The sequence below is a fragment of the Lissotriton vulgaris genome, chromosome 9, assembly GCF_964263255.1.
Source record: "Lissotriton vulgaris chromosome 9, aLisVul1.2, whole genome shotgun sequence".
Classification (NCBI taxonomy): Eukaryota; Metazoa; Chordata; class Amphibia; order Caudata; family Salamandridae; genus Lissotriton; species Lissotriton vulgaris.
Window position 1 is genome coordinate 523,676,462 of NC_141697.1, and position 25,914 is coordinate 523,702,375.

Below are 25,914 nucleotides of genomic sequence, written 5' to 3' on the forward strand. Positions count from 1 at the left end.
CTCGTACGATGATGTCCTTCCTTCAAGCCGACCATGAACTGTGCAATCGAGCGGGAAAAGGGGCGCGCCATCGGCATTACTCTTAGGGCAAAATTCAACTGACCCACCACCTGTTGCAATTGATGCAAGTTCACTTTCGTTGCACGAATACATGTCTCAAGGGATAACCTGAATTTTAACACCTTTTCTTTAGGTAAACGAAAACAACCTTCCACTGAGTCGAGCTCGATCCCCAGAAACTCGATCAAGGTCGAGGGACCGACAGTCTTACCTGGCGCTAATGGCACACCAAATTGATTCATTAGGACACAAAATTCATGTAAGGCCTGTCCACACTCAGAATCCCCGGCTGCCCCCAGAAACAGAAAGTCATCGAGATAGTGCATAACATGTTGAAAACCTGTCTTCCTCGTGAATACCCACTGCAGAAAACAACTGAATTTCTCGAAATAGGCACATGAAATCGAGCATCCCATTGGCATACATTTATCCATGTAATAGCGACCCTGTAACTGGAAACCAAGGAGACGCTGATCGTCTGGGTGTACCGGGAGCAACCGGAACGCTGACTCGATGTCCGATTTGGCCATCAGCGTCCCGGGCCCCAGGCGATTCAACATGGCGACGGCCTCATCGAAAGATGCGTACCGCACCGAACATACTTCCGGATCTATCGCATCATTTACGGAAAGACCATGTGGGGCTGACAAATTGTGTATCAGCCGAAACTCCCCCGGGTCCTTCTTGGGAACCACCCCTAGAGGAGAACACACAAAATTAGCAACTGGCGGAAAATCGAATGGACCAGCGACACGACCTCGAGTCACCTCTTTCCTAATCTTTACCTGAACCACCGCCGTGTGCTGTAAGACCGACATTTGATTCTTACAGTCCGGTACCCCCTAAAAATCCCCCACTGGGATGCGGAAACCATATGAAAACCCGTTCCGCAACACCCCAGCGGAAGCATAATCTGGGTATTCGCTGAGCCAAGGAATCATTGCCATGGTATCAATCGGGGTCGGTAAAGGCGCCCCTTGGACTATATTAGACCTGTTTGGCGCCTCCCTTACCACCGTTATCACCCATTTTGGCTCTGCACATGGACTCAGGATGGGATGGCTGCCCGCATCCCCCACACTCATGTCTGAATTTGCATGACCCCTGGGGCCTGGTACATTTGCCCCTGTTAAAATTCCAACATATCCCCCTTTTACCTGTGTTGCCACTCGGCTTCGTGTGGGACTCGTTACCTGAACTTGTCCGAAAGGGCGTCCCAGAGTTTTGGCGGGAGGATTCCCCCCCGTTACTCCCTACTAATGGCACCTTCAACATCCCTGTACTCTCCATTTTTTGCCAAGACACAGAGTCGTAACAGTCCCAGGACAACAACGGGTTATGTTCCTTAGCTTTTCTAAACAGATTATCATAGCAGAACCACTGATTGCCCCCATATGCCACAGAATACTCCATAATACGTGACTGATAGATGGGTAACTCGGTCAACAACTCAGGTCTGCGTTCCCCCATGATGGAAGTAAAAATTCCCCACGCTCTGCCCCAAGTACCAATGGTCTCATCAACCTTAAAGGCGGCCATTTTAGCGCGCCAAACACTCGGATGCATGAGCTCCTTTTGACTCTTTACATGCTCGATCTCGTAATGGTCGGTAAGCAATGAAAACATGTTTACATATTTGTCCGCCCAAATCAACTCCTTGACTTCTAGTGGGACGTGCTGGGCAATCTTCTCCTTTCGAGAAGGTGCGGAGTCCCCCCCCGCAATCGGCAATGGCCGCTTACCTGAAGTAGACCCCACGCTTGTCGCCGAACTTGGGCCTGCTGTACTTCCAACCGCTGGGACCTGCGGGAGAACAGGAGATGGAGCTTTCGCAGCCTCCCTCGATTCCCGCAGTTGTCTCATCACTGCCCGGGCGTCGTCAGCCGTGGCGCCCTCGCTATCGTTCCCCAACCACGCTGCCAATTGCGCCGCCAACTCGGGGGGCATATCCTCCCTGTTCGCAGGGGTGACCACTACAGGGATTGGGTTCCCCTCCTTTGGCGCCGGGGTTGGCTCTTCTCGTGGCGCTTCGGGAACCGGGGTCTCCCCCCCAAGTGCTCCCCTTCTAGGCCTCTTGCTCTTTCCACCGGGAATTGTTCCCGGTAAAGGCCGTTTCGGTCCTCCCTCCCCGTCCTTGGCCTCAACCTTTCTCTTCAGATCGGCTATCTCCTTCATGAGCATACGGAGCATCTCATCGGTACCGACCCGCTTTCCGACCTTCTTGGGCATTCTTAGACGGGATATCTGTAAGACAAAAAAAAGGGATTACAACGCTCAAAATTGGCTCTTCGTTCCGTCTCGAGCTCACGTGCAGCGGGGAGGTGCAGCTTCAGAGCACAGGAACAAGAGGATGCTTTCTTGGCTTCTGCTCCTTTTATCCGTCTTCAGGGTGGGCGTAAACCCGCCCCCGCCTGCCTCCGAGGGCGTGGCCGGCCGCGTTGGTGTCTAGGCCAGCCCACTCTAGGGCGGGAAAAAGGCGCGCCCCGGCTACGCCGCTTCGGGCATACCAGCCGAGACACGCCTCCCGCCCAAGATGGCTTCCCGGGGGGATCGTGGTACTCCACCATACGTTCGGGGGGACCGAATGGTCGCCCCTTTCCAAATGGTTTGGTTTTGGACCCTCCTTTATTTCCTATGTTAAGCTCTTATACTCATGTCCCAAAGCCAGTATTTTTGTCAATAATTACTTTTCTAGTTCATTTTCCCTATCCAGGGGCACGAGGCAGGGCTGCCCCCTCTCCCCCTTACTTTTTATCCTATGCCTTGAACCCTTCCTAGAACGTATTTGTATTAATTCCCAGATTGCTGGTTTTACACATAACTCTGTAGAAACTAAATTGTCTGCCTATGCAGATGACATCTTTATTTATATGTCCAATCCCACTGATTCTCTTCCTCATTTTTTAAATGAAGTTCAACTATATTCCAGTATCTCGGGCTACAAACTTAATCTTTCCAAAACTGAAGTGTTACCCCTAAATTCTTCATGTTATCAATTCATGTTCAGTGATACTAGTTTCGCTTGGTGTCCTTCTAAAATTAAATATCTTGGCGTTTGGTTTTCATCTTCCCTCCATGACACACTTAGATTTACTCTTGATTCATTACTGAATAAAATTAATTCACTTCTCCTTATTTGGTCTCCCCTATATCTGTCCTGGTGGGGCAGATTGGATACTATTAAAATGATGATTGTCCCTCATGTTTTATATACATTATCTATGCTCCCTGTTAAAATTCCTAATTCCCATTTCTCAAATTTATGTGGAATAATAAGCACCCACGAATTGCTTTACACAAACTTATACGTCCTAAGAATGAGGGTGGTGTGCGTTTTCCAAATTTTACTGCTTATCACTCTGCTTTCTTGATTAAACAATCCTTTTCATTAGCTTACGACTTTGTGGATGGCCCCGTTCCCAAATGGGTTCATTTTGAACGTTCCATTATGAAAGATTTCTCTTTCAACAAATAATTTTTATGTCAAATTGTACCTTTTTGTCTACAAACCCCATTTTAAAATACTCCAGAGCCTTGCTCTTTAATATTTTTTCTAAGGATTTTACTCCTCTCCAATGTTTTTTGTCTTCTAGGGTATGGTACAATAAATTTCTTAGGTATAAAGGTAAATCTTTTTACTACAAACATTGGAAAGAAAAGGGTATTATTTTTGTCCACCAATTATTAAATGACTTTTCTATTGTCCCTTTTGCTACCCTACAGATACAATATCATTTGGCCGAATACTCTCTTATTGAATACAACATTATTATTCATGCCATAAATACTTTTTCTCTCCCACCTTATGTACCGTCTTTATCCCCTTCCATACCATTATTTTCTTTATTATCTACTCACAGACCTAAAGCCGCTATTGTATATAAGATATTAATATCAATGACTATTCAACGTCCTACGTCTCCAATTGAGATTGCTTGGGAAACAGATTTATCCATTTCTCTATCTGTTGTCACCTGGGATAAAATATGGTCTAAATTATTTAAAACCTCTCCTAGTGCTCCTATAACTCAATCATTGTACTTTCTCTATCAAAGAGCATTTATTACTCCTAATAGCATTTGTAAATGTTTGCCTTCCTCCTCTCCATTGTGTTGGTCATGTTCCATTGAACAGGGCACGTTGATAGATTTACTATATGAATGTTCTAATGTTTTATCCTTTTTGAATTCTGTTTGTAATATTTGCATGTTAGTGTTTAACTTCACTACTGTTTTAACTTTACAAAATGTTTTCCTTGGGTCACTATCCTCTGATCTACCTGTAACACTTTCTTCTCCTAGATTATTTGACCTTTTTATTGCATTAGCCTTTAAAGTTATTTTGTCATCCTGGAAGGATAATTCAAAGATGTCTTTACTCACCTGGTAGAATTTTTTTTGTGATAACCATCGAATTGCCTCTGTCTCCTCTTCTTCTGTTTCCCCAAAAATTAAATCAGATCTTTTTTGGCTTCCTTTCACTACTTATCTTTCCACACACCCTACTGCTCGTTAATTCTCTCTCTCTCTCTCTTTCCCGTTTCTCTTTTCTGTTCTTCCTTTTTCTCCCCCTCTTTTAATTCTCATGCTCTTATTTCGGTTATTTGCTATTCTGCCTGCTTATTTATCTTATTGATGTTTTATATGATATTCGATGGCTTTTGTATGTATTTGAAATACTAATAAAAAATTCTTAAACAAAAAAAAAGATAAACTGAAATACAAGGAGGCTTTAAAGACCTATAAAACACAATTTACGTAAATGTGTACTATTATTCTAATTGAACAGTGTCGAGCATCAACTCAGTGAGAGAATTTTTCAAGTACTTTCTAAAATGTTGGGGATAAAATTCAGGGTATTTATTCTTCCTTTTCCCAGCCCGGTGATTTGATGACTCCCCTAATGACTGAGAATTTCTGTGTCAGTACATATTTCTTGATATGTGTAAGGATAGACCAAGAATCAATTTCCAAGGTAAATATTTCTATGAAATTGGGCTCTGTGACGCCCCCCCCCCACCAGGCATATGTATTTCACTTAGTAACTTCTAAAATTTGTCCACTTTGTCATTGTTTCTTTAGAACCAGGCATGGCTCCTGAGGAATGAAAACAAAACAAGCTTCTGTGGCCCCTTATTTTTAAATAATCCTACACTAGTCGCTCCTATTACAAACACTAAAATAGAAAACCCCCTACTCATGCATGGATGGTCAGGAGCGTCTCTGCTTACGATTATCATACCTGATCAAAAACTGTGGCAGACTGACTAGCTAGCAACTGTCTGAGGTTAAACTAAGATAAAACAGAGGTAATGATCTTAGGGTGTCTCTCCTCTCCTTATTTCAGGTCAAAGGAATGCTACAAGGGATTTGTTTGGATAATATTTTAGAGCAACAGAAAAGGAGATGATGTAGCTGTCGACGTTTCGGTCTTATATTGCTGCCGTCGTCAAGACCATCATCAGGACCATGAAGTTCATTTGCAAGTAAAATAAACCCCCTGAAAATTCCAGTTATTTTATTCTCATATGGAATTCGGTGTATTTAAAAACGATTCTCATACGAAACGTATGTGGACTCAGCGATGATGTAAATTCTACCACTGAGATATAAGGCCAGTATATAAATTTTTTGTTTTGGAACGGATGGCAGGATGTCTCTAAGTAACGACGCGAACAATCTGAAACGTCGACAGCTACATCATCTCCTTTTCTGTTGCTTGTGCACAGACATACAACCATCACTAATTAATTTCTTTTGGTTGTTGTTTATAAAATTGATTGGAGTTGATGTTTAAGTGGTGAATCGATGTGGTGAAGTGATATGTACCCCTTTTCACTTCTTTTTTGCTTTTTATGTATGTCTCCCCATACTTTGAACTGAAATTTACTTTATTGAATCTATATAAAATCTTTTGAAGAACAGATTTCATAATCTCTCCGTGTTTCCTTTGCCTTCCATAAGATTGGTTTCTATTTGAGTAAATATGTGATACCTGCTACACTGGAGTTTGATACCTTTGATACGACTCCCAATTGATCTAAAATATTATCCAAACAAATCCCTTGTAGCATTCCTTTGACCTGAAATAACCATTGCCCAAGCCTACAAGGGTTTATTGGGTTTCCCCTGGTACGATCTCCTCTCCTTAGACACTCAATTGGCGGCTTGATTCTCTAGGTCCTGTCCCAGAGCCAGTAAGTTTGGTGGGAAATCTTGGGATGACCTTTGATTCTCCTCTCATTTCAAAAGCTGCTGATTACATTTATATTAGTTATTGTTCAGTTAAAACTCTTACGGAACATTCTTCTTTTTCTCCCAGCACGGATTCACTTTCCCATTTCCATGCCATACTTGGAACTCGATTGGATTATTGTAATGCCTTGTACTTAGGTTTTCTGTTTTACACAATCCAACGTCTAATTATTCAAAACAGTGCTGCTCTGCTACTTCTGAATCACCCTGAGCATGTTTCAGGGGTGCACCATCTTGCATTGGATGCCAACAAAGAACAACATTGTATTTAAGAGCTTGTGTGTTTGGCTTCACAAATTTCAAGGACTACAATTCAGTGAATAATTATTCCTTGCAGAGGGAAGCGGGCCTATGCAAGGTAGATGAATATGAGTGGGTTACAAGTTTTCTATGGAAATATTGCACTCCTTAGCAGAAAAAAACTATTAGAACCTGTGGTAACCGCCAATTGTGTTCCAGTTGGGCTAGAGCATGGGAACACATGCATTTTGACATCTAAATTATTTTAATCTAATTAATTTGTTGCTCCAGGAAAGTGCACTGGTTCCATATCTGTGCTATTTGGGGGTATGACTTCTATTTTTTTATCACGATGAAAGCTTTTTAAAATCAAAATCAGTGACATACAAACCTTTCAAAAGTAATGCCAAATACTAGTTAATATATTATGCCATTGCAAGATGATACAAGACTATATGGGGCTTTTTACGATGTTGGTCGGAGTTGCCTCCGAGCAACACTGTCTCGGGAACGACTGACCTCCGGTCGGCGGTTCCGGCCGCATGGTTATTATCCGACCGAACACTGTTTGGCCGGATACTCCCATTTCTCTATGGGAGCCTGTGTTACGGCCGTAAACCGCCCGTAATACAGGCTCCAATAAAGAAATGTGTGTGTGTGTAAAACTTTGCACCATGTGGCAGGCACCCCATGGTGCCTGTCACACAGTGCATGGATTTACAGGGGGCACCCTAGGTACCCCTCGGCCACCAACCATAGGCAGCGGAGGCAAGGGGGCACTGCTAGGGGGCCCTCAAAGTCTCTTTCCAACAGCCTTGCAGTGTAAGAAAGGCTGGCACGGAAAGGCTGTGGGAAACTGACATTGTAATCCCGACGGCAGAAATGCTGTCCATAGGGGATTACTGTGCGGTTCCGACCGTCCGGAGAACTCAGAGAGCCGGTCAGTTGGAATGATCGACTGGTTCACGCTCTGACCACCATTTTACGATGTCGGCGGTCGGAGCGTGAACCGGTCGATCATTCCAACTGACCATGTCGGTCGCAGAGCCTCCGACCACGGTCAGAAAGCTTCCAACTATCGCTCGGAAAGCCTCCAAGATCGAAACAGCCCCTACATGTGCATGGATTCATGAGTTTAATTCAGCATATACAGATATTTTTAACAGTGTAATTAAAATAAGTTTATCTCACCAGTGCTGTAGGCAGAAGATGGAACTTGTTGGGTGCGAGACCGCTGCAACTTTGTCCTGATGACCCTGCACAGGAGAAAGACATTTGGTTGTTCAGCATGATACACATATTACAACCAAAACAATTAATATATAGAATTAAATAATGAAGCAAAACAATTCAGAAAGAGCTCAGCTTCTTATTTGAATTGTTAAAAACCACAGCTGTTGTTTGACCAGCAAAGAAGAGGAGCTGGGGTAAGAGTTGATGCTTGTACAGGGCAGTGTGGTGCCTCAGTGGTGAGGCTCCTTAGGGTACATCTACACCCTAGCCCTAAAACTGGGACTGGTTTCCAATGATGATCAGGTTTCTAATATATACATGACATACACATCAGACTCTGCCATTGACCAGCCCATGAACTGTGTTCATAGTTGGAGCTACAGTTTACCACAAATAAAATGGGGGTAGAACAAAACACCTTGCCCATAATTATGCAGATAATTGACAAAATAAGTATTTTCCATTATTTAGAAGGACAAAGGAATACTTTTTCACATTTAAGCCCTTCCACGCTGGTGACGGAACCGCTCCGTCACCAGCCTCGGTCGCACTGTGCTGGTGACGGAGCAGTTCCATCACGGCCCGGCCGCCGCCCCTGCGTGGCACTGATTTCGTTCCTGCACGGCGCGTTCTATTGAGCGGGCGGGGCCGTGACGGAACCGCTCCGTCACAAGAACAGCGCACTCGAGGCTCGTGACGGAGCGGTTCCGTCACGAGCATGGGAGCGCCGCGCGGCCCCCTCCCCCCTAGCCCTGTGGCGGAATTGCCGCCGCAGCAAAGAGGTTATAGACTGATGCACCTAATTCTATCAACCTATTTATTGCATACAGAGGGTTTATGGAGGAAGATTTCCATGTTATTAATAACTTCTAAGAATAGGCACTAAATACAATGACAAGTAAACTCGGGCAAAAAGGCAAAACATTGAATTGTTTCAGTCCCGTTTTCCTAAATATTTACTAAAGGGATACATATTTTACTGGCATTTCAAATAAACTGCCTACACAATTAGAAATAATCGCCTGAAAAATGTATACAGCTTCTTTACACCCTTTTATCTTCTTTCATGTTCCCATTCTTTTCCTTCAAATAGATTTTCAGTTTCAACTTACAACTAAAAATCTATTTCGAGGAGACGGCATATAAAAACTAAAAGTTACACCTCTCACTGTGAATTACTACTTTTAAAACCCTATTGAGACTTCCGAAAAGTGCCTCGCTTTTACCGTTAAGGTTTGATTTAAACCCAAGACAAATTTCAGATATAGCCTGCTTAAAACCTATCTGTTATTCTATTAGATTATGGACAACTGAGGATTTGGCCCCACATAGAGATTGTCTTAATGAGATACTGATGAATCAGTGGACACTAACAATCCCTTGGCTACACCATGCAAAAAACCTGTTTTTTCAAACTTGAATTGACTGAATATTGGCGGCATCCTGCATCAATTCCGGCAAATGCCAGGGAAACTATTAAAGTAGGCTACTATGAGGTTTATACTAGTACAAGAATTTTGATATTTGCCGCGGGCAGCCTTACAGATGCACATCTGTCTTTTAAATGCGGTCAAGATTTTAAAGATTTTTTGGATAATGTTAATGTTCCATTGGTGAGAACTTTGTGTATTAAATTTAGGCTTGGGGTTTTGCCATTAGCTTCTGTTACAAACTCCTGGAACAAAAAAGATAAATCCTCTAATCTTGGCCCATGGGCTTCCACGTAGTGGAAAGCAAGGAACAATTATTATCTTTTTGCTGTGCCTATAAAAGCAGCGAGCATGCTGGATAGACCCTCTTTGCCGGATTCTTGGGCTCACAGATCAGCATAACGCCCTAAGAATATGTAAGTAAGTTAACAGGACCTGTATAGTATATTCGATTTCCAACTATCTACGTTTGATCTGGCATATTAGGACACAAATTGTTGGGAGAAATACATTATTAAATGACACCCATTTATGTTTCACTGTTTTACAATTTTTTTCTCTTAACTACTGCAGTGCACATTTTAACTCTACTTACCCTAGTAATTGCTTATTGAGTTACCAAACCCATTAAATAGCCTAGACAAACCAGGTGACAACTAAACCTTTATGAGTCCACTTTTAAGGACTTCGTTTGAGTTTTTCGTTCCTCTGTTTTTAGTCTTAGAATTGAGGTAACTCACTGTTAATCGATGATTATAACTATAATTTGGTTTTATACATTTGTACTGAATGGTTTGTGATTTTAATCTTTTATGTTTTTATGTATTATTAACGCTTTTGCACTGTGTACTTTTATGTTTGACTGAACCTAAATAAAGTTGATAAAGAGAGTCACAACTTTCAACTTTTGGACAAGGTAATTGTTTATTTTCAATTAATCAAAATTCAATTTGTTCCTCCAATTAATCAATTTCTGTACAATTCTCAATGAAAATTATATATCATTAATGATTAGCCGACATGTGTTTCACAATATCCTCCACTTTTCAGGACGCTACTTTGTCATGTTATTCACGTCTGTCTATTTGTTTTCTCTGAATGGGTTACATGGAGTGTGCTGTGGTAAAGAAAGTCAGAATCAGATCAGACAGCATGGAAATAAGGATGTTGCTTTTTCTTGCATATCATGTTCTTTCACTTCATATCACTCCATTTTCACATTGTGTAGTGCAAGGAATTTGTAACAGGATTTATAATCACATCATAAACAAATGCCAGATTATTTGTGTGCAAGCATAATCAATGCCATGCTTTTGCTTACGTTGACACATTTGTTTGTTTTACAATATCGTCTTAAGGGAAAATCTGAAAATACTGGATTTGATTTGAGGCAGTCATTGGAAACTTTAAAGCCAAAGAAAGAAAATAGGTTGATACAGGAAGATAGTTCAAAAATAAAATGAAACGTGAATACAGGACAGGATTACAGCAGTAGTGCTTGTGTGTGCAAGAGAAGGCATAGGAACTGTGACTTTTGCTGGAATGGAAACTAGGGCCTGATAACAAGAGAGATGGGCATATACCAGGTAGACGGAATTTCCATTTCTGACTGATATCTTCGCACACATGTACGCCTCATACAAAGAAAAACCCACAAATTAGAGATTAGCTGTGCAAACCCAAATTTACCAGACAGAATTCTGAAAGGAATTCCCAATTCTGTGTAGTTTAAAATACATATTAGCAACCAGCTCTTAGTAAATAGTAAATGTGTGTGAGGTGGCCTGTGCCCTTGGGAAAGTGAAGAGCAGGATGTTGTCATGCATGAAACAAGATGACCTGTTCTCCGATGTCTTACTAGTGGGTTGGGTGGGAGCTGGGGACTATGGATGGGCTGCACTGCTGCCCATTTCCACTCTGATTTTACGGGGCAAGTCAGGTCTGATGTTCCAGTGCCTAGATTTAGTGACAAACACAAACACGCTTACAATTAGGCGTAGTCAAATTCCACATGGGAGTTTCACTCTACTCAACTTATAATCATCACCTTTATATTTGTGAAAGAAAACATGATTTTAAACTTAACTGCTCTGAGAATGTCATTTAAATAATTATGTTTTTCAAAGCACAGTTCTGATCTCTGCTGCTCACGCTTACCCACTCCTACCTGCTTTGTGCCACTATCTCCCTGATTCCGTGTTCCCTGCTCTACTTTCTAGCAGCACTGTCAGGGGTGAGGGACTCAGTGAGAAATAGGCAGGGTGCACAATGGACAGAAGCATTACTGTACCCACAATGTGACTGGAGGCAAGGGTGGACCAGCGGTACAATGGCCAAGGCTGCCATAGATGGGGAACACAGACAATAATGCTTGTGCAAATTCATGTTATTTACTTTGGGTTATATTTTTAAAACAAAATCTTCTTTGTGCCTGAAAATATTAAACAAATGAAACTAGTTATGTAAAGAGAGGTTGTGGTCTAACGGCTCGGGGGATCAACCTCAAATCTAGGAAACCAGGTTCGTTTTTCAGCGACGACGCTCAACATCCTGTGATTCTAGGCAAATCACTTAGGGCCAGATGTGGTATTTGGAGTTTTAGACGAAGGGGGCTTGAATTGTACAGATTCAGTAAATTTACCGATTCAGTAAAATACCGAATTGGTAAATTTACCGAATCGGAAAATCTACATGTAGGTGGCACTGAAAACAGTGCCACAGGTCCTTAATAATTTGTTATTTACCACGAAATAATATTTCGTGGTAAATAACAAATTCCAGTGTACATGCACATCTGTGCATGTACGCCCTAAGGGCATGTATGTGTGTCACATGGCACACAAGCCTGAATCAGGGGTGCAACAGGGTGTCAAAGTGACACCCTGCCACCCTTGACTATTCGGTAATTTTGCCGAATCGGTATTTACCGATTCAGTAATTGACATTGATTCCTATGGGCCTGAAGGCCCATAGGAATCAATGGCAATTACCGAATCGGTAAATATCGATTCGGTAATTACCGAATCTTAACGATTCGGTAATTGTTACCGAATATTTACCTACATGGCATTTACCGATTTGTAAATACCGAATCGGTAAAATTCGGTATTTACGAATCGGTAAATGCCATTTACCTACATCGGGCCCCTGATCTCCTCGCCTAACAAAAATGAATGTGTCCTTCTGTAATAAAACTGGTGCTCATGTAAAGTGCTCTGATACCCGATACCTTTGAGTCAAGTTCGCGCTATATATAAATCAGAAGAAAAAAAAAACTACATTACACTGGCAGCAATAGCACCAGTGTATTTATGGTGAGTAAAAATACAAGAAGCCTAAAATCACAGTTTCTATTTTTAGATTGAGTATAGACAGCACATGCGCTGTCTGGAAGACATGCTGTATTCAGTATTTGAGCGTACATTCTGTCCCATGCTACTGATTGGTTAAGGAAAGAGTCACTTGCAAAAGGTTGCTACTCTATGGTGTTTTTGCACTCTATGTTCCACCTTCTGGTGCTTTGCTTCTCCTCTGGAGAATAGGCCGATTACACTATCCTTTCACAAAAGGTATTTTCCCTTTGGTTTGAGCACCTCTATAGTTTTGCAATGCCAGTTTTTATATTACGTATTTAAACAGGGGGTACCCAAAGTAACCCTTTGTCATCTGGGTCAATACACAAAAATAAACAAACAATAATGCCTTGGGGTAAATAACCGAACCGTAGTAAGTTGAAGAGATACTTCAATTAAGTATTCCTCACGATACTAATCTCTAGACTAAATCTTACTATTTAAAGAGAATCAATAGCCAAAGGTTATTCCACAACAGCTTTCAAATACTTTTGATAGCAAAGTACTTATTTATTGTTACTTTTTTTCTTTTTATACTTTTCACGTATTAATAAAGACACAAAAAAAGAGATTACGTTACTCTTACGTACACATATGTACAAATATTTACATTATGTAAACATATATATATATATATATATACACAATATTTACACAAGAACACCGACAGAAAAAGTATATGAATTACTTTTTGTTTCTCATAGCCCTACTATTTAATCTTTTAGCACCGTTCCATATCGAGCATTCCTTGAACAAAAGACCACCCTATCAGTAGAACATTTAAGGCTATAAACTTCTGCCTTAATTGTTCCAACAATACTCCTAACTTATTTCGTATGATTTAAGATTCATGGGTGTCTTCAAATATTCTGTCGACACGTTTCAGCCCATCAACTTTCGGGCCTCATCAGGACTTGGGCATCAGAGTAACCACTTTTTTTAACAGAATCACCTACAAAATCAAAATACCTTATTCATCTCCCTTATTCACCGAATGTAAATATTTACATAAAAAAATATATGTTAATTTTTACATATAGAAGTATGCATAGGAACATATAATCAGGTTTCTTACAGCTTACTGAAGTGGCGGCCAAATACATTTTTAAAAAACCTTAAAGTGCTTATAAATATTCCTTTGTGTGACGAGTGGAAAAGCTTAAGCAAAAGGGTGAAATGGAAAGTGCAGTGTGTTAAAGAAAAGAATGCTTATCAAAAGAAATCCTTTCTGTGTATTAATCTTTCAGTTGGTGACCATGAGGCCTACACGTTTAAATCAATACCTGTTACTTCATATACTTTTATACTCACAAATTAAATACAAAATACATACAATTCATATACATTAAAAAGTCCCACTGTCTTTAATGTATATGAATTGTATGTATTTTGTATTTAATTTGTGAGTATAAAAGTATATGATTTTAAATTTGGAGTGACTCTGAGATAGATACCGTAAATCAGAATTGTTAGATAGTATATAAGATTGTACCAGAGCACCCAATCACAGTACCAATTGAATGCAATTTTAACAATGATTTTATTAAGTATAAATGTTTCCCTATAATAAATAAAAAAAATTAAGAGTAACAAAAATGATATTCTAGTGTGGAATCCTAATATTTACCTAATATCTACCTAATACTACAGTCACAAAGTAACAGGTATTGATTTAAACGTGTAGGCCTCATGGTCACCAACTGAAAGATTAATACACAGAAAGGATTTCTTTTGATAATCATTTGATACCAAGTCCTTTCTGGTCCCTGGGAAACTCTCTATTTTTGGAGATTAAAGAAAAGAATCCCAATACCTAATTCGGTCCCCTCGAGACTGAATGAAAGTGAAACCGTACCTATGGAAATCCTTCCGGATAACCAACAATGTAAACTGTCTTACGTTTTGCCTTTTCTTAAATTACATCCAGTATATGTCTTCTTACTGACCGTGAAATTGAAACGAAAAGAACTACATAAATCTACTTCACAATGTATTCCTGTGGCTGTAAATGTAACTCTAACAATAGTGGCACTTACTTATTAGTATACGGGAATAAAGTAAATGTACTAGGACGCCCCCTCCGCACTTAGTAAGTCCGCTGGGTCTGCCTTTCTGTGAACAAAACCGATAACGACTATAAGAGGACTGCTAAGTCTCATCTTACTCAAAGCCGAGACTACCCCTTATCTAAACAAAGTCCCTTCAATCTTACCTTACTACGCTGGTCTCTACTCTCTGGAATCAATCAACCGTCTCACCGCATCCATCGCGTGCATATGGTCACATGATGCGGAAGGGACGTTATATCCGGACGTGAAAGACACTAAAAAAATACTAAAGAAGAGCCCAATCTAATCATTCCTAGGCTACGAAGAAAGACTGATAATATTCTCCAAAACAGCAATTAAATAAAACTATCATAAGCCACAAATTCTTTTGTGGCCCTATCTTTTATTTTACATGCCTCAAAATGTACAGCAAATATATCATAGTGAAAACCCTAAAAAAACATTGGGCTTCACTCGAATACCGTCGGGGAAGAAGGACTTATATTTTATATTTAAACAAAGGGGAAACAAGACAGACTCGCATTGTATATTTAAAACAATTGCAAAGGCTCATAATTTGCACTTGACGCAAACAAGCCAACTCTCTATTACGAGATATTCTACCAGTTTTCTCAGTGGTAATTCAATGGAAAACTTTAATAATCATAATAAATACATTCAAAGAACTAACCACTATTCACATCAATAAAATCCTAAATCAAATAACATATTGTGCATCACAAACCTTATTACCCAGTATTGAACCGCCACTCCTTACAATCTAAAGTTCTAAAGTACCCCATAGTCTGCAGTTAGCAACATTAGTATGTACATCATTGCAGGTATTATACCCATCGAAGACTAGCATTAAAACATACTCCAGGCCTACATTTTAACTTATTCCAACTTAACTTCATGTTTGCAATAAAGGCCAGATCTCGTCTTTATCATTCAGGCCCATTGTAGCTGTATGGTATTCCTCTATTAGTCTGGCCTCTAGTCTATTAGTTCTTCTCCAAATGAACTCGCGATCACACTTAATACTGACCATTTTATATCGTTTTTTGAGTGATTCAAAGAGACGAAATGTTGTACTAAAGGGCCCCCTTCTACTTTACATTTTATCCTAGATTTGTGTTGCAGTATTCGCTTTTTTATGGATTGAGTAGTTTGCCCTATATAATATTTATCACATGGGCCTTTTATGCAATACAATGCATTTTGGAATTGCAATTAGAGAATACCTTTTGGTGGTGTATCTGACCATTAATATCCAATTGTTTGGAATATTCTGTAAGTCTACATGCCATACAATTTTGGCAGCGATAATGACCGGCCACGGGAGGTAAACTGGGTAAACCTCTCAGGTCTTTTTTGGGGGATTCGATCTGTCTACCTGCTCTCACCAGTTGTTGCCGAATGTTCTTTCCTTTTTTAAACGCAAAGAGAGGATTTGGAATTCCTAAAGGCTCAATCAATTTCCATTTATTTTAAATAATTTTTTGGACGCAGTTCGCTTTTGGATCAAACGTGAGCACACACGTCAAAGGGGTATTCTTTTATGTTTGTTTAGGAGTGAGAAGCACTTCTCTTGGAGTATACCATGCTCTCTTGAGGGCCACTTTCACTAACCTCTATGGATAGCCATGGGCTATTAATTTCTCTTTTAAATTATTAGCGTTAGGGAAATAATGTTCCTTATTAGTACAATTCCTCCTCACCCGGAGGAATTGTCCACATGACAAGCTTTCTTTCAATGTACGGGGGTGACTACTGGAAAAATGTAAAAGAGTGTGTCGATCTGTGGGCTTTGTAAATCAAATCAAATCAAAAGTAGCTTTATTCGGGTTCAAATTTGAGAATCCATAACAGCACAACTTACATTATCCTAAAACACAGATAAAATACAAGAATGACATAACCATTTAAGACCAGAGACACAAACAGAAGCAGAATTATTACAAGGTAATATGTTCAATCAGTTCATGGATAGTCTAAATCTCAGCATATGTTTTAAAAACATTGATACTGCATACAATGTCAACTCATCCTCCAGCATTTGTAATCTCAGGAAAGCTGTTTTACATTGCTTAAGCCCCCATTTTTTGAACAGTGTAAGTAAATACTTCTTCCTAATTAGGGTGTAATATTTACCGAACAATATGCAGTGTATCATGGACTTCTGGGAAACTCCATCACACGGACACAAGATTAGGGTCCTTGACCATGTGTTTGCAACAGGGAAGGTTACTAGTCTAAAGAGGCTTCCTCCCCTGAACCGTGTCAATATCATCCGGGTATAGCTACTTTTCGTGCACACTAGATAATGCTGTATGCCCTGATTCTGTAGCATTAACTGGTTTTGAATCACCGACCTTTTCTTGCCCTCTATTTCCAACCTTTTATTTTCCAAGAAAATTAAACACATTTCCTTCAGCCTTTTTCTAGGCATTACTGCCATGGTCTGCGGTCTCGCAAAGAATTCAACATGTCCAATATCCGTTAGGAATTGTTTCAAGTATTTAAACCATTAGATTTTTTGACTCCCTTGCAATTTCATACAGTCTAGGATGGTATCCCTATTCAGTTCAGTCTCCTTAGAGACCCATATCTTGTGCCATAACAGTATTGGGCTTACTTTGATGAGATCAGTTACATACGTCAGGCCCAACTCCTGATGGCAAACATATGTAGAGGTAGACTTAGGCATGGCTAGTAGGTATCGCACAAAGGCGTTTTCACATGACTGTATCTCACTTGTATCCATAATCCCCCATAACCCTACTCCATAAATAACAGTGGATACACACTTGGATCTATAAATGTCCAATAGGATATTTACAGGTCGTCCACCAAGCCTAATAGCAAAATTCCTCACGGCCCCAATTGCACGTGAAAAAGCAAGTTTCCTAGCGTTGACAGCAGCAGTCCACGTGACATTCCTATCAAAAATTATCCTCAAATAGGAGAAAGTCTTTGTACTTTAAATCCTTGTCTCAGAAAGTGAAATATTACACTGAGCAGTCCTCTTTTTAGAACAGCACATGCTGAAAGTTTTGCTACAGTTAATTTTCAAACCTCTCTCCCCCATGTATTCTGAAAAAACCCTAAGTGACCTTTGGAGCCCCACTTTGGTCCTGGCCATGATCACAGCATCATCTGCATATAGCAGAATTGGAGCGGGGTCTCCTCCAATTTGGGGATAGTCCTGTTTACTTTCTGCTAAATGGGATGCTATGCTGTTAATATATAAGTTAAATAAAAAAGGAGCCAGTATGCATCACTGTCGAACTCCCTTTTTAATTGGGAACTTAGAGGTGCACTCCCCCTTGCTGCCAAAGCAAACCTTGGCCCCAATCCCCCCTATACAGCTCTTTAATAAAATTAAGTAAACTTGTTTCAACTCCCAGTTAATGTTTCCCATAAAATCTTGTGGCTTAGGCAGTCAAATGCCGAGCTTAGATCCACGAATACTAAGTACAGCTTATCTCCTTTTGCAACCACGTGTTTCCCAATGATTGTTACTAAATTTAACCCTTGCTCTACTGTACCTAATCCAGCTTTAAAACCGTATTGAAAATTTGATAAAATTCCTGTGGCATCTTACCAATCCTGCAACCTATTTAAAATGACCCTGCCTGCCACTTTCATTAGAGAACCTAATAACGAAATCGGCCTATAGCATTTAGGGTCATTGCGATCCCCTTTTTTAAAAATAGGGACCACTATTGCTTCCTGCCATGTTATAAAAAACCCTGTTTTATTCGCACAATTCAAAACATTTGTCAATAAAGGGGCCCATAAATTAGTGTTAGATTTAAAAATATCTACAGGAACCCCGTCCGGCCCTGGTGCTTTGCCCCCTGAACTTTCACAGATGGCTGCTTCCACCTCGTGTAATTCAAAACTAATATCCAGAGGGAACAAACCCATAGGATTCTCATCAAGCTCATCATCCTTTTCCCCAGGAAACTCAACCTCTCTACCCATGGGTAGGTTGTCCCTTTTATAAAGTCCTGTGAAATACGAAATCCAGACATCTTCTGCTATTGCTACTTCTACAACATCAGCTTTTCTTTCTACAAAGAATGGCGCATTCACCGCCTTCCAGAAGCTTATATTGTCCTTCTGAAGGCAAGCTTGGTGAAGAGTGTTCCACGCCTCCCTTTTTATTTCCTGTTTCCTTTTCTTAATTGCATTGTAATAAGTAGATCTGGCTTTTTTAATCTCCGTCATTGATTTTGGGACTCCCTTGAGTGCTGCTTTTAAGGTCGTATGGGCTTTACTACATTCATGGTTAAATCAACCCTCAGGTTTTTCCCCATTTAGTTTCCTCGGTGGTCCCTCGAGAGATTTACTAATCTCCTCCGTGATATTGCAGAAAGCCGAAGTAACTACAGCACCATCATTTGTCTCTGTGAGGCAGACCATAAAATCATTTAACTTAGTCTTTACTAGGTTTTGGACAAATCCTACTGGCTCAATTTTATTCCATTTGAGTTTGTATCCATTTCTTTTGGCTAAGTTTATCGTATGGCGATACAAGGTGTTTACTGTTCGCTTCTTCCCTGGGTAGTTTGCTTCAATATCTAGGGAGAAACTAATGGGATAATGGTCACTAATTGCAATTCCGACTGTTTCAAAATTAGCAACGTTTGACGAAATGCTATTTGAGACCAGAACAAAATCTATTGAAGAGTTACAACCCCTACCATTGTATGTAGGTGCAAAATCAATCTGCGGGATTCCTAATTCTTTTCCAAAACCTAGGTCCATGTCAATCATTAAGTTATTTGCAAGGTTCCCAAACAAGGAATGAACAAAATGGGTGCAGGGATCGCCTTCCTCATTAACTAAACCACATATATCTGCATGACTGTTAGGGCACAAGAAACAGTTAAAATCGCCCACCCAGACAACACGATTCCCCGTAAAACAATCCACATCAGAATTCAATATCATGCGTGAAAGACATTCAAATACATTTGTCAATTCCTCCTTAGGGACATTGTTATAAAAATTAATCAGATTAATAGTCTCCTGTCCCTCAAATATCAGCTCTACCCTCTGAAAATATTTCGATGTACTACTGTGTTTGCCAACCCTAACTCTAGAAGTATTTGAGATGTAAACACAGAGGCCTCCATTATTCCTACCCCTAATCGACAATTCTGCAGCCGTGTGGAACGTTCAATACCCATTTATATGTATTTCCTCCATCTCCCATGTTTCTTGGAGACATACAATAGAAAATTGTTTTAAAAAAGGCAAAAAAGCCAGGTCATTTAATTTATTTGACAGCTCTGCCACATTCCAGGAAACAAAACTTGTCAGCTCACTCTAATCCCTTTTATTAAGGCTTAGTGTAGGTGATATATGTATATTTGCCCCATCAGGATTTCTATGCTGTGTGTCACGGGAGGATTTTAGATTTTGCCTCATAAGTTCCAAGTCCCCCATTCCATTTTCTGTGCCTAGCGTGGTGCTACATGTCTGAGTGCCCAATTTTATGGGGCCCTGATTATTCCTAATTAGATCGTTCGCCATGTCTCTCATCTCCCCATTCTTGTTATGCTTCAGCGGGCTACGCTGCTTGCTATCCAAACTTAAATTCAGTCAATCCACCATCTCTAGTGTACTAAATCTATTTTGGAGAAGTAAGGGGCACTGTGTGTTTAGTGATCTAGGGTAATAATTACCAACCCTGGCATGACGATTATACTGAGTATTTAGTGATCCAGAATAATAATTACCAGCCCTGCCATGGTGATTGTAAGTTACCTTGGTCCAAGGCCCTCCATTATCCCAATGGTCGGTGGGGGGTAAAAAAAAGACAATGGGCGAGGCTCTATCAGGGAACCAAACTCTTTGTAGCTGTCATTCCAGGAACAAATATAGTCCACTGTCCGGGGATCTTTAAAATTGACAACTACACAATCCCCTGTGATGGTTTTAGGGCTATTGCCCAATCAGGGCAACCGACACACCATCACAATTCCCGCCCTAATGTGAGAGGGTAATGGTCTGTTTTTATTAAACCAAAATGCCACCTTATTTTTCAGGCATGAAAAAGTCTCTTGGCTATTCTGTTGTAACTCTGGAACCCCCGTTAATACAACCACATAGGGACTCGATTCAGGAGGTAGGTTTACACTGTGAGCCCTCCTGGGCATTTCCTCAAACACCCTGTATGAACCCTTTTCCTGTATAGGTGCTAATTTTTTGGTTCATTATCTGACTTATTAGGGAGCACCGGCACGCACATAGCCGCCTGAGCCTCCATGCTTTTTGGGCGAGTTTTCTCGACATTAGGTGCAGGTTGAAGAACTACCTGAACATCTGCAGTCAAATTGATCTGAGGTTTGCTCGTGGAGTTGTTCTTAGGAGTCGCAGTCCCAGTATTCTTAATACTTCTTATTGCTGCCTCCAGCTTTAGAAGCTGTTTTTCAATCCCAGCAAGTCTAGTAACAAGAGGGGAGAGGCTAATAGTAATAATACTCTTCAGCTTACATACAAATTGGTCCTCCTTTGGAACGTCTTTCTCTACTCTATGGGGGGTATCAGGTATAATTGCACTAACACCATCTCCGTGAACCTGTGCTAATTTTACGGGCTCCGGAATAGATGGGGCGCCTTCACTCAATATTTTCTGCTGTTCCGCCTCCCTTTGTTGGGTTAATGTGCCTTGATTTGATTTGCCTTTAGAAGGATTAGATTTTATCTTTCCTGTCGCGGCAGAAGTATGTTTCTTCATTTTAGAGATGGCACCTTCCAGTCTACCCCGGAGCTGCCTAGTATTTGTTTCCTTCGGGGGGCTATCTAAAACTGTTATCTGGGTAGCCTCTAAATCTGTGTCTACTAGTGAATGGGTAATAGGCGCGGATAATGTACAGAAAGAATCTGGAGAGCTAGGGAGGCTGTGTACGAGTACCTCGGAATTCATTATTCCCTCTCTAATGTTAAGTTCAGGCGTGTGGGCATTCGCAAGGTGGCCCACGGACGAGCATTTAGCCAGTGCCAAATCCTGCGAAACCCTCCGTTCCAATAACGGAATTAGTTCTTATAATAAAGTTGTCCAAAGTACCCAACAATAGTGACCCCGTCGCTACTCTACTTTTACTTTCACGTGTGGACATTATAAATAACTACTTAAACAGTGCACTATAATTAAACACTCACAGTTATATCAAGGTCCAATTTCTTAAGGATGATGGTGATGCCGCCTATTTAAGGGTGTTAGAGGGGGGGCCCGGTCCGGTCTTATTCGGTTTGTAACGGGCTACAACGGGCACGCCCTTGGCCCGGGCTTTGCCCGGCGCGCGTCCCGCTAGCGCGGAAGTGGGCGTGGCTAAATAGGGAGGCGGGGCGGGAAGAGGACCCAGGTGCGGCCGGTCACTCGCCGCTGAGAAACCTGGTCTCCGCAGTCCCGCAGGTCCTATATTTGGCCCCAAATCAGCTTGGAAACGTCCTGAATGCAGCGTCCTCAAAGTGGCAGGCAAGTGAAATTAATAGCAGCAGAAGTCCTGACTCCGAGTGACACCCGCGAAGCAGGGGCCGCGAGTCAATTTAAAGTGCAGGGAGGCGGGGCGGGAAGAGGACCCTGGTGCGGCCGGTCACTCGCCGCTGGGAAACCTGGTCCTCGCAGTCCCGCAGGTCCTAAATTTGGCCCCAAATCGGCTTGGAAACGTGCTGAATGCAGCATCCTCAAAGTGGCAGGCAAGTGAAATTAATAGCAGCAGAAGTCCCGACTCCGAGCGGGGTCTTTGTATATAAACTCACTGTCAGCAGACCGCTCTCATGTTGGATATATAAATCTAAACAATTTAACTTTTTCTGATTCTTGGACATAGTGAAGTTAAATTCTGCTGTTCTCTGATTTAACCAATTATGAAAATCTGTTAGTTCTGATTCTTCTCCATACCATATCATGAATATATCGTCTATATAACGACACCAATACCCCACATTAGATTTGAAAGGGTTGGTGTCGCTATAGATACATTTCTCTTCAAATTCTGACATGACCAGGTTGGCAATTTCTGGAGAAAAACTACACCCCATTGCCACTCCTGATACTTGCAAGTACAGGGTTCCCTTAAAATTTAAAAAGTTGTTCTTTAAACATAAATATGCTAATAATATTATAAAGTCTGTAGGGACTTGATGAGGCCGCTCTCGTTTATCTAAAATGTACCTCATCACCGCCAATGCTTCGTCTTGGAGTTTATTGGTATACAACGATTCGATATCGAAAGATACCAACCACTCTTTCTCCTTATCGTAATTCAGACCTTCCACTTTTGATATCAAATCCATGGTATCACGGACATAAGAGCGGGTTTCTTTAACCAAGGGGATTAAAAAAGTATCAATGTATTTAGCTAGTGGCTCCAGTAGGAAACCACAAGCTGACACTATAGGTCTACCAGGTGGCTTAGTCATTGATTTATGCACCTTTGGTAGGACATAAATATTTGGTATTTTGTTGTTATTACCATTCAGGAAATCAAACTCATTTTGACACAGCCATCTTTCCTCTACTCCTTCCTTGGTAATTTCTAGAATTTCTGATTTTAGTTCAAGTGTAGGGTTGTTTTCCAATATTCTATAATGTATAGGGTTTGATAACTGGTGTATCACCTCCTCATCATAGTATTCTTATCCCAAAGGACAATTCCTTCCCCCTTATCTGCCGGTTTTATAATTATGGCTGAATTTTCTGATAGATCTTATAGGGCAGGCTTCTCTTGGAAGATTTTCTTTTTGTGTAATATGTCTAGGTCTCGCAGCACCTGATCTACAAATACCAGGATCTCTGCTGGTAATAGTATACTCTCTGGGATGAATTTGGATTTATTACGCAATCTGCTTATATTAGTCTGTTCTTTCATTTCTCTCTCTAAAAAAAAAAAGCTTTAAGCCTTACTTTTCTCAAAAAATGCAGGACTTGTGTTTTTGTTTCCACTGAGTTCTGTAAAGCCGTAGGCACAAAAGAGAGGCCTTTAGACAACACTGCCAATTCTGTTTCTGTTGGGGTGTACTTTGTAAATAGGTATAGTTTCAAATGTATCCAATACTCCTATATTTCTTTGGCTCGCCTCTATGTTCTCCTCCGAGTATGGAAGGGCTCTGGGTCTTGATTCTGATAAGCTACTGGTGGTTGGTATTGACCCTGTTGTAGGAACTGGCCCCCTTGTTGATTGTATCCTCTCCATGTTTGTCCGCCCCGTCTACCTCGGTACCTGCCTATGCCAAAAAAAGGTGGTTGAGCTCTTGGGTATTGGGAATAATGATGATAACCACTGTATGACCATTGATCGGAATCCAAAGATGTATCTGAAAAGGTGATGAATTTATTCCGTGATCTAACTCTATATTGAAGATTTAAAGCACTTGGGTTATTATTTTGGTAAAAATCTTCTTTCAGGTAGGGGTAAATTTCTTCTAATTTGAACTTTTTTATGTCTCTTGCGACTTTTATATTACGAGGGCTTTTCACCAAACACGCGTGGACCGGCACAGTACATGCTGTAGGTCAGTGCCAGTTGGCGTGCTTCAATGTAATCAAGCAATTTGGACAAAGCGATTTGTGTTATGTTCTTGTAATTCACACACACACTTATGCTTTTGGGGTAACCACGCTTCGCACAATGGTCTTTTATTTTACGTTTAGGGTAACCCAATTCATTTTTTAATATTATTATTTACATCAAGCACTTCTTACAAGTTCGCACACACGTCTGATAGAAGTTCGCATGGCCTGGTGGGCGATAGCTTCACGGACACTAGGATACCTGGCGCAATGCCTCAGATAAAAATAACAAGGACCCATAGTATCAGTTAAGAATGTAAGCTAGAGAAGAAACTACACCTTTCCGACGAAGATGGAAAGCCAAACACAAGCCAGAGTAGCTTCAAGGTCGCTCATGTGTCTTCAGAGGGTCTGCCCTCCCAAGGTCCATGCCTACAGCTCAGCCGTCTGGAGGGTCTGCTTCCTTTAGATTAGCCCCCTCTGCCCACGGGAGAGTGTGCCTCTTCTACCAGTAGATCTGCCTTCAGGAAGGTCACTGGCTTTGCTGCCTCTCCCAGTCAGTGAATCTGTGTCTCTCGCCCACCAGAGGAACTAAACCCTTGACTCTGAGCCTGGCTCGGGCCACACGGGTCACCATGGGGTACGTGATTTTGACTCACCTGGACGTGGGTAGGCGGCAGTACATCTCTGGTAAGAACCAGTGCCACATGCTGTTGCCCCACACAGGAAAGGGAGTTGGGGGGCTTAGGAAAAGAGGGGTGAATGCACTACAGACCATGCGCTACAAGGACATTATACCTGCAGTACTGGGCCCACCCAAGGTACATGACCAGTTTCACCTTTCAGATAGATCAGCAGGGCACCTTGCGTTTTCCAGGCTGTGCAGTGAGACAGGCCACTGAGAGACAGACACTCAGTTAGCGAGAATGATTCACTCTGAGCACAGCATTGTATGATTACATATTCTCTGAAACGTACTCAGATCGCCCCCTGAGATTTCCGCAGTGTGATCATGTTTAAAGCTATTCCGTCTACAATAAAAGTAATTCACACTGTACAGTGGGAGTGACATGGTGTGAATAATACCGAGGGTGCTCACCTTAAGAGCTGTAGGGTGCGCTCAGCAGAGAGTTAGTGGCTATCGAGGGTTAATGACAGTGAGAATATTCATAGGTATTAAGGGTGCGCTCTGAGAGGGTCTCTTGCCATTGACCCGGTCATGCCCACTTCCAAACCCACAAGGCTTTCTCCCACTGAAGTTTGTGCCTTTCCTTTGACACCCCACCGCCACTCTCATATGTTCTAAATGTTCACCTGTCCCACAAAACCGCACCAGAGAGCCTCTATTGGTAGTCACAAAAATGCAGACAGTGGCCAACACCTTGTCCCCACCAAGGTGACCCGGGTAGAGTTTCACCTACCCCACCCTGCCCCCGCCCGCCATATACAAATAAATTGTTTTGGATTTAATTTCAGTCAGTATTTTAGGATGCATAGTAAAGGTACCAAAATACTCCACTTCCACAGACAGGAAATGTAGGTGTCTGAATGTCCCTGTCCCTGTAGTCCTTAGTAGTATTTATCAGGATATGTTTGCAATGTGAAGGGAGCACTGGTGTGGCAAAATCTGGCTTTGAAAATCATTACGCCTTAGATAAATCTTTTAGCAAATGCTTAAGACTTCTTCAAATGTTTCTGACATGATCAGGGAAAAACTGCAGCCCATGCATAGTGGCTCAGCAGCGAGATGGCTGAGGAAATTAA

The 25,914-nt window shown here is 41.3% G+C and overlaps 1 protein-coding gene across 1 annotated transcript in view; it reads right to left on the reverse strand.

The window, feature by feature from the left end:
* The window catches only part of LOC147690361 (uncharacterized), a 178,850-nt gene that overhangs the window by 17,861 nt on the left and 135,075 nt on the right, over positions 1-25,914 (reverse strand). Inside the window, exon 7 of the mRNA XM_086937997.1 lies at positions 7,746-7,810. Coding sequence (XP_086794123.1) covers positions 7,746-7,810 — 65 coding nt within the window. The remainder of the gene's footprint in view (positions 1-7,745; positions 7,811-25,914) is intronic.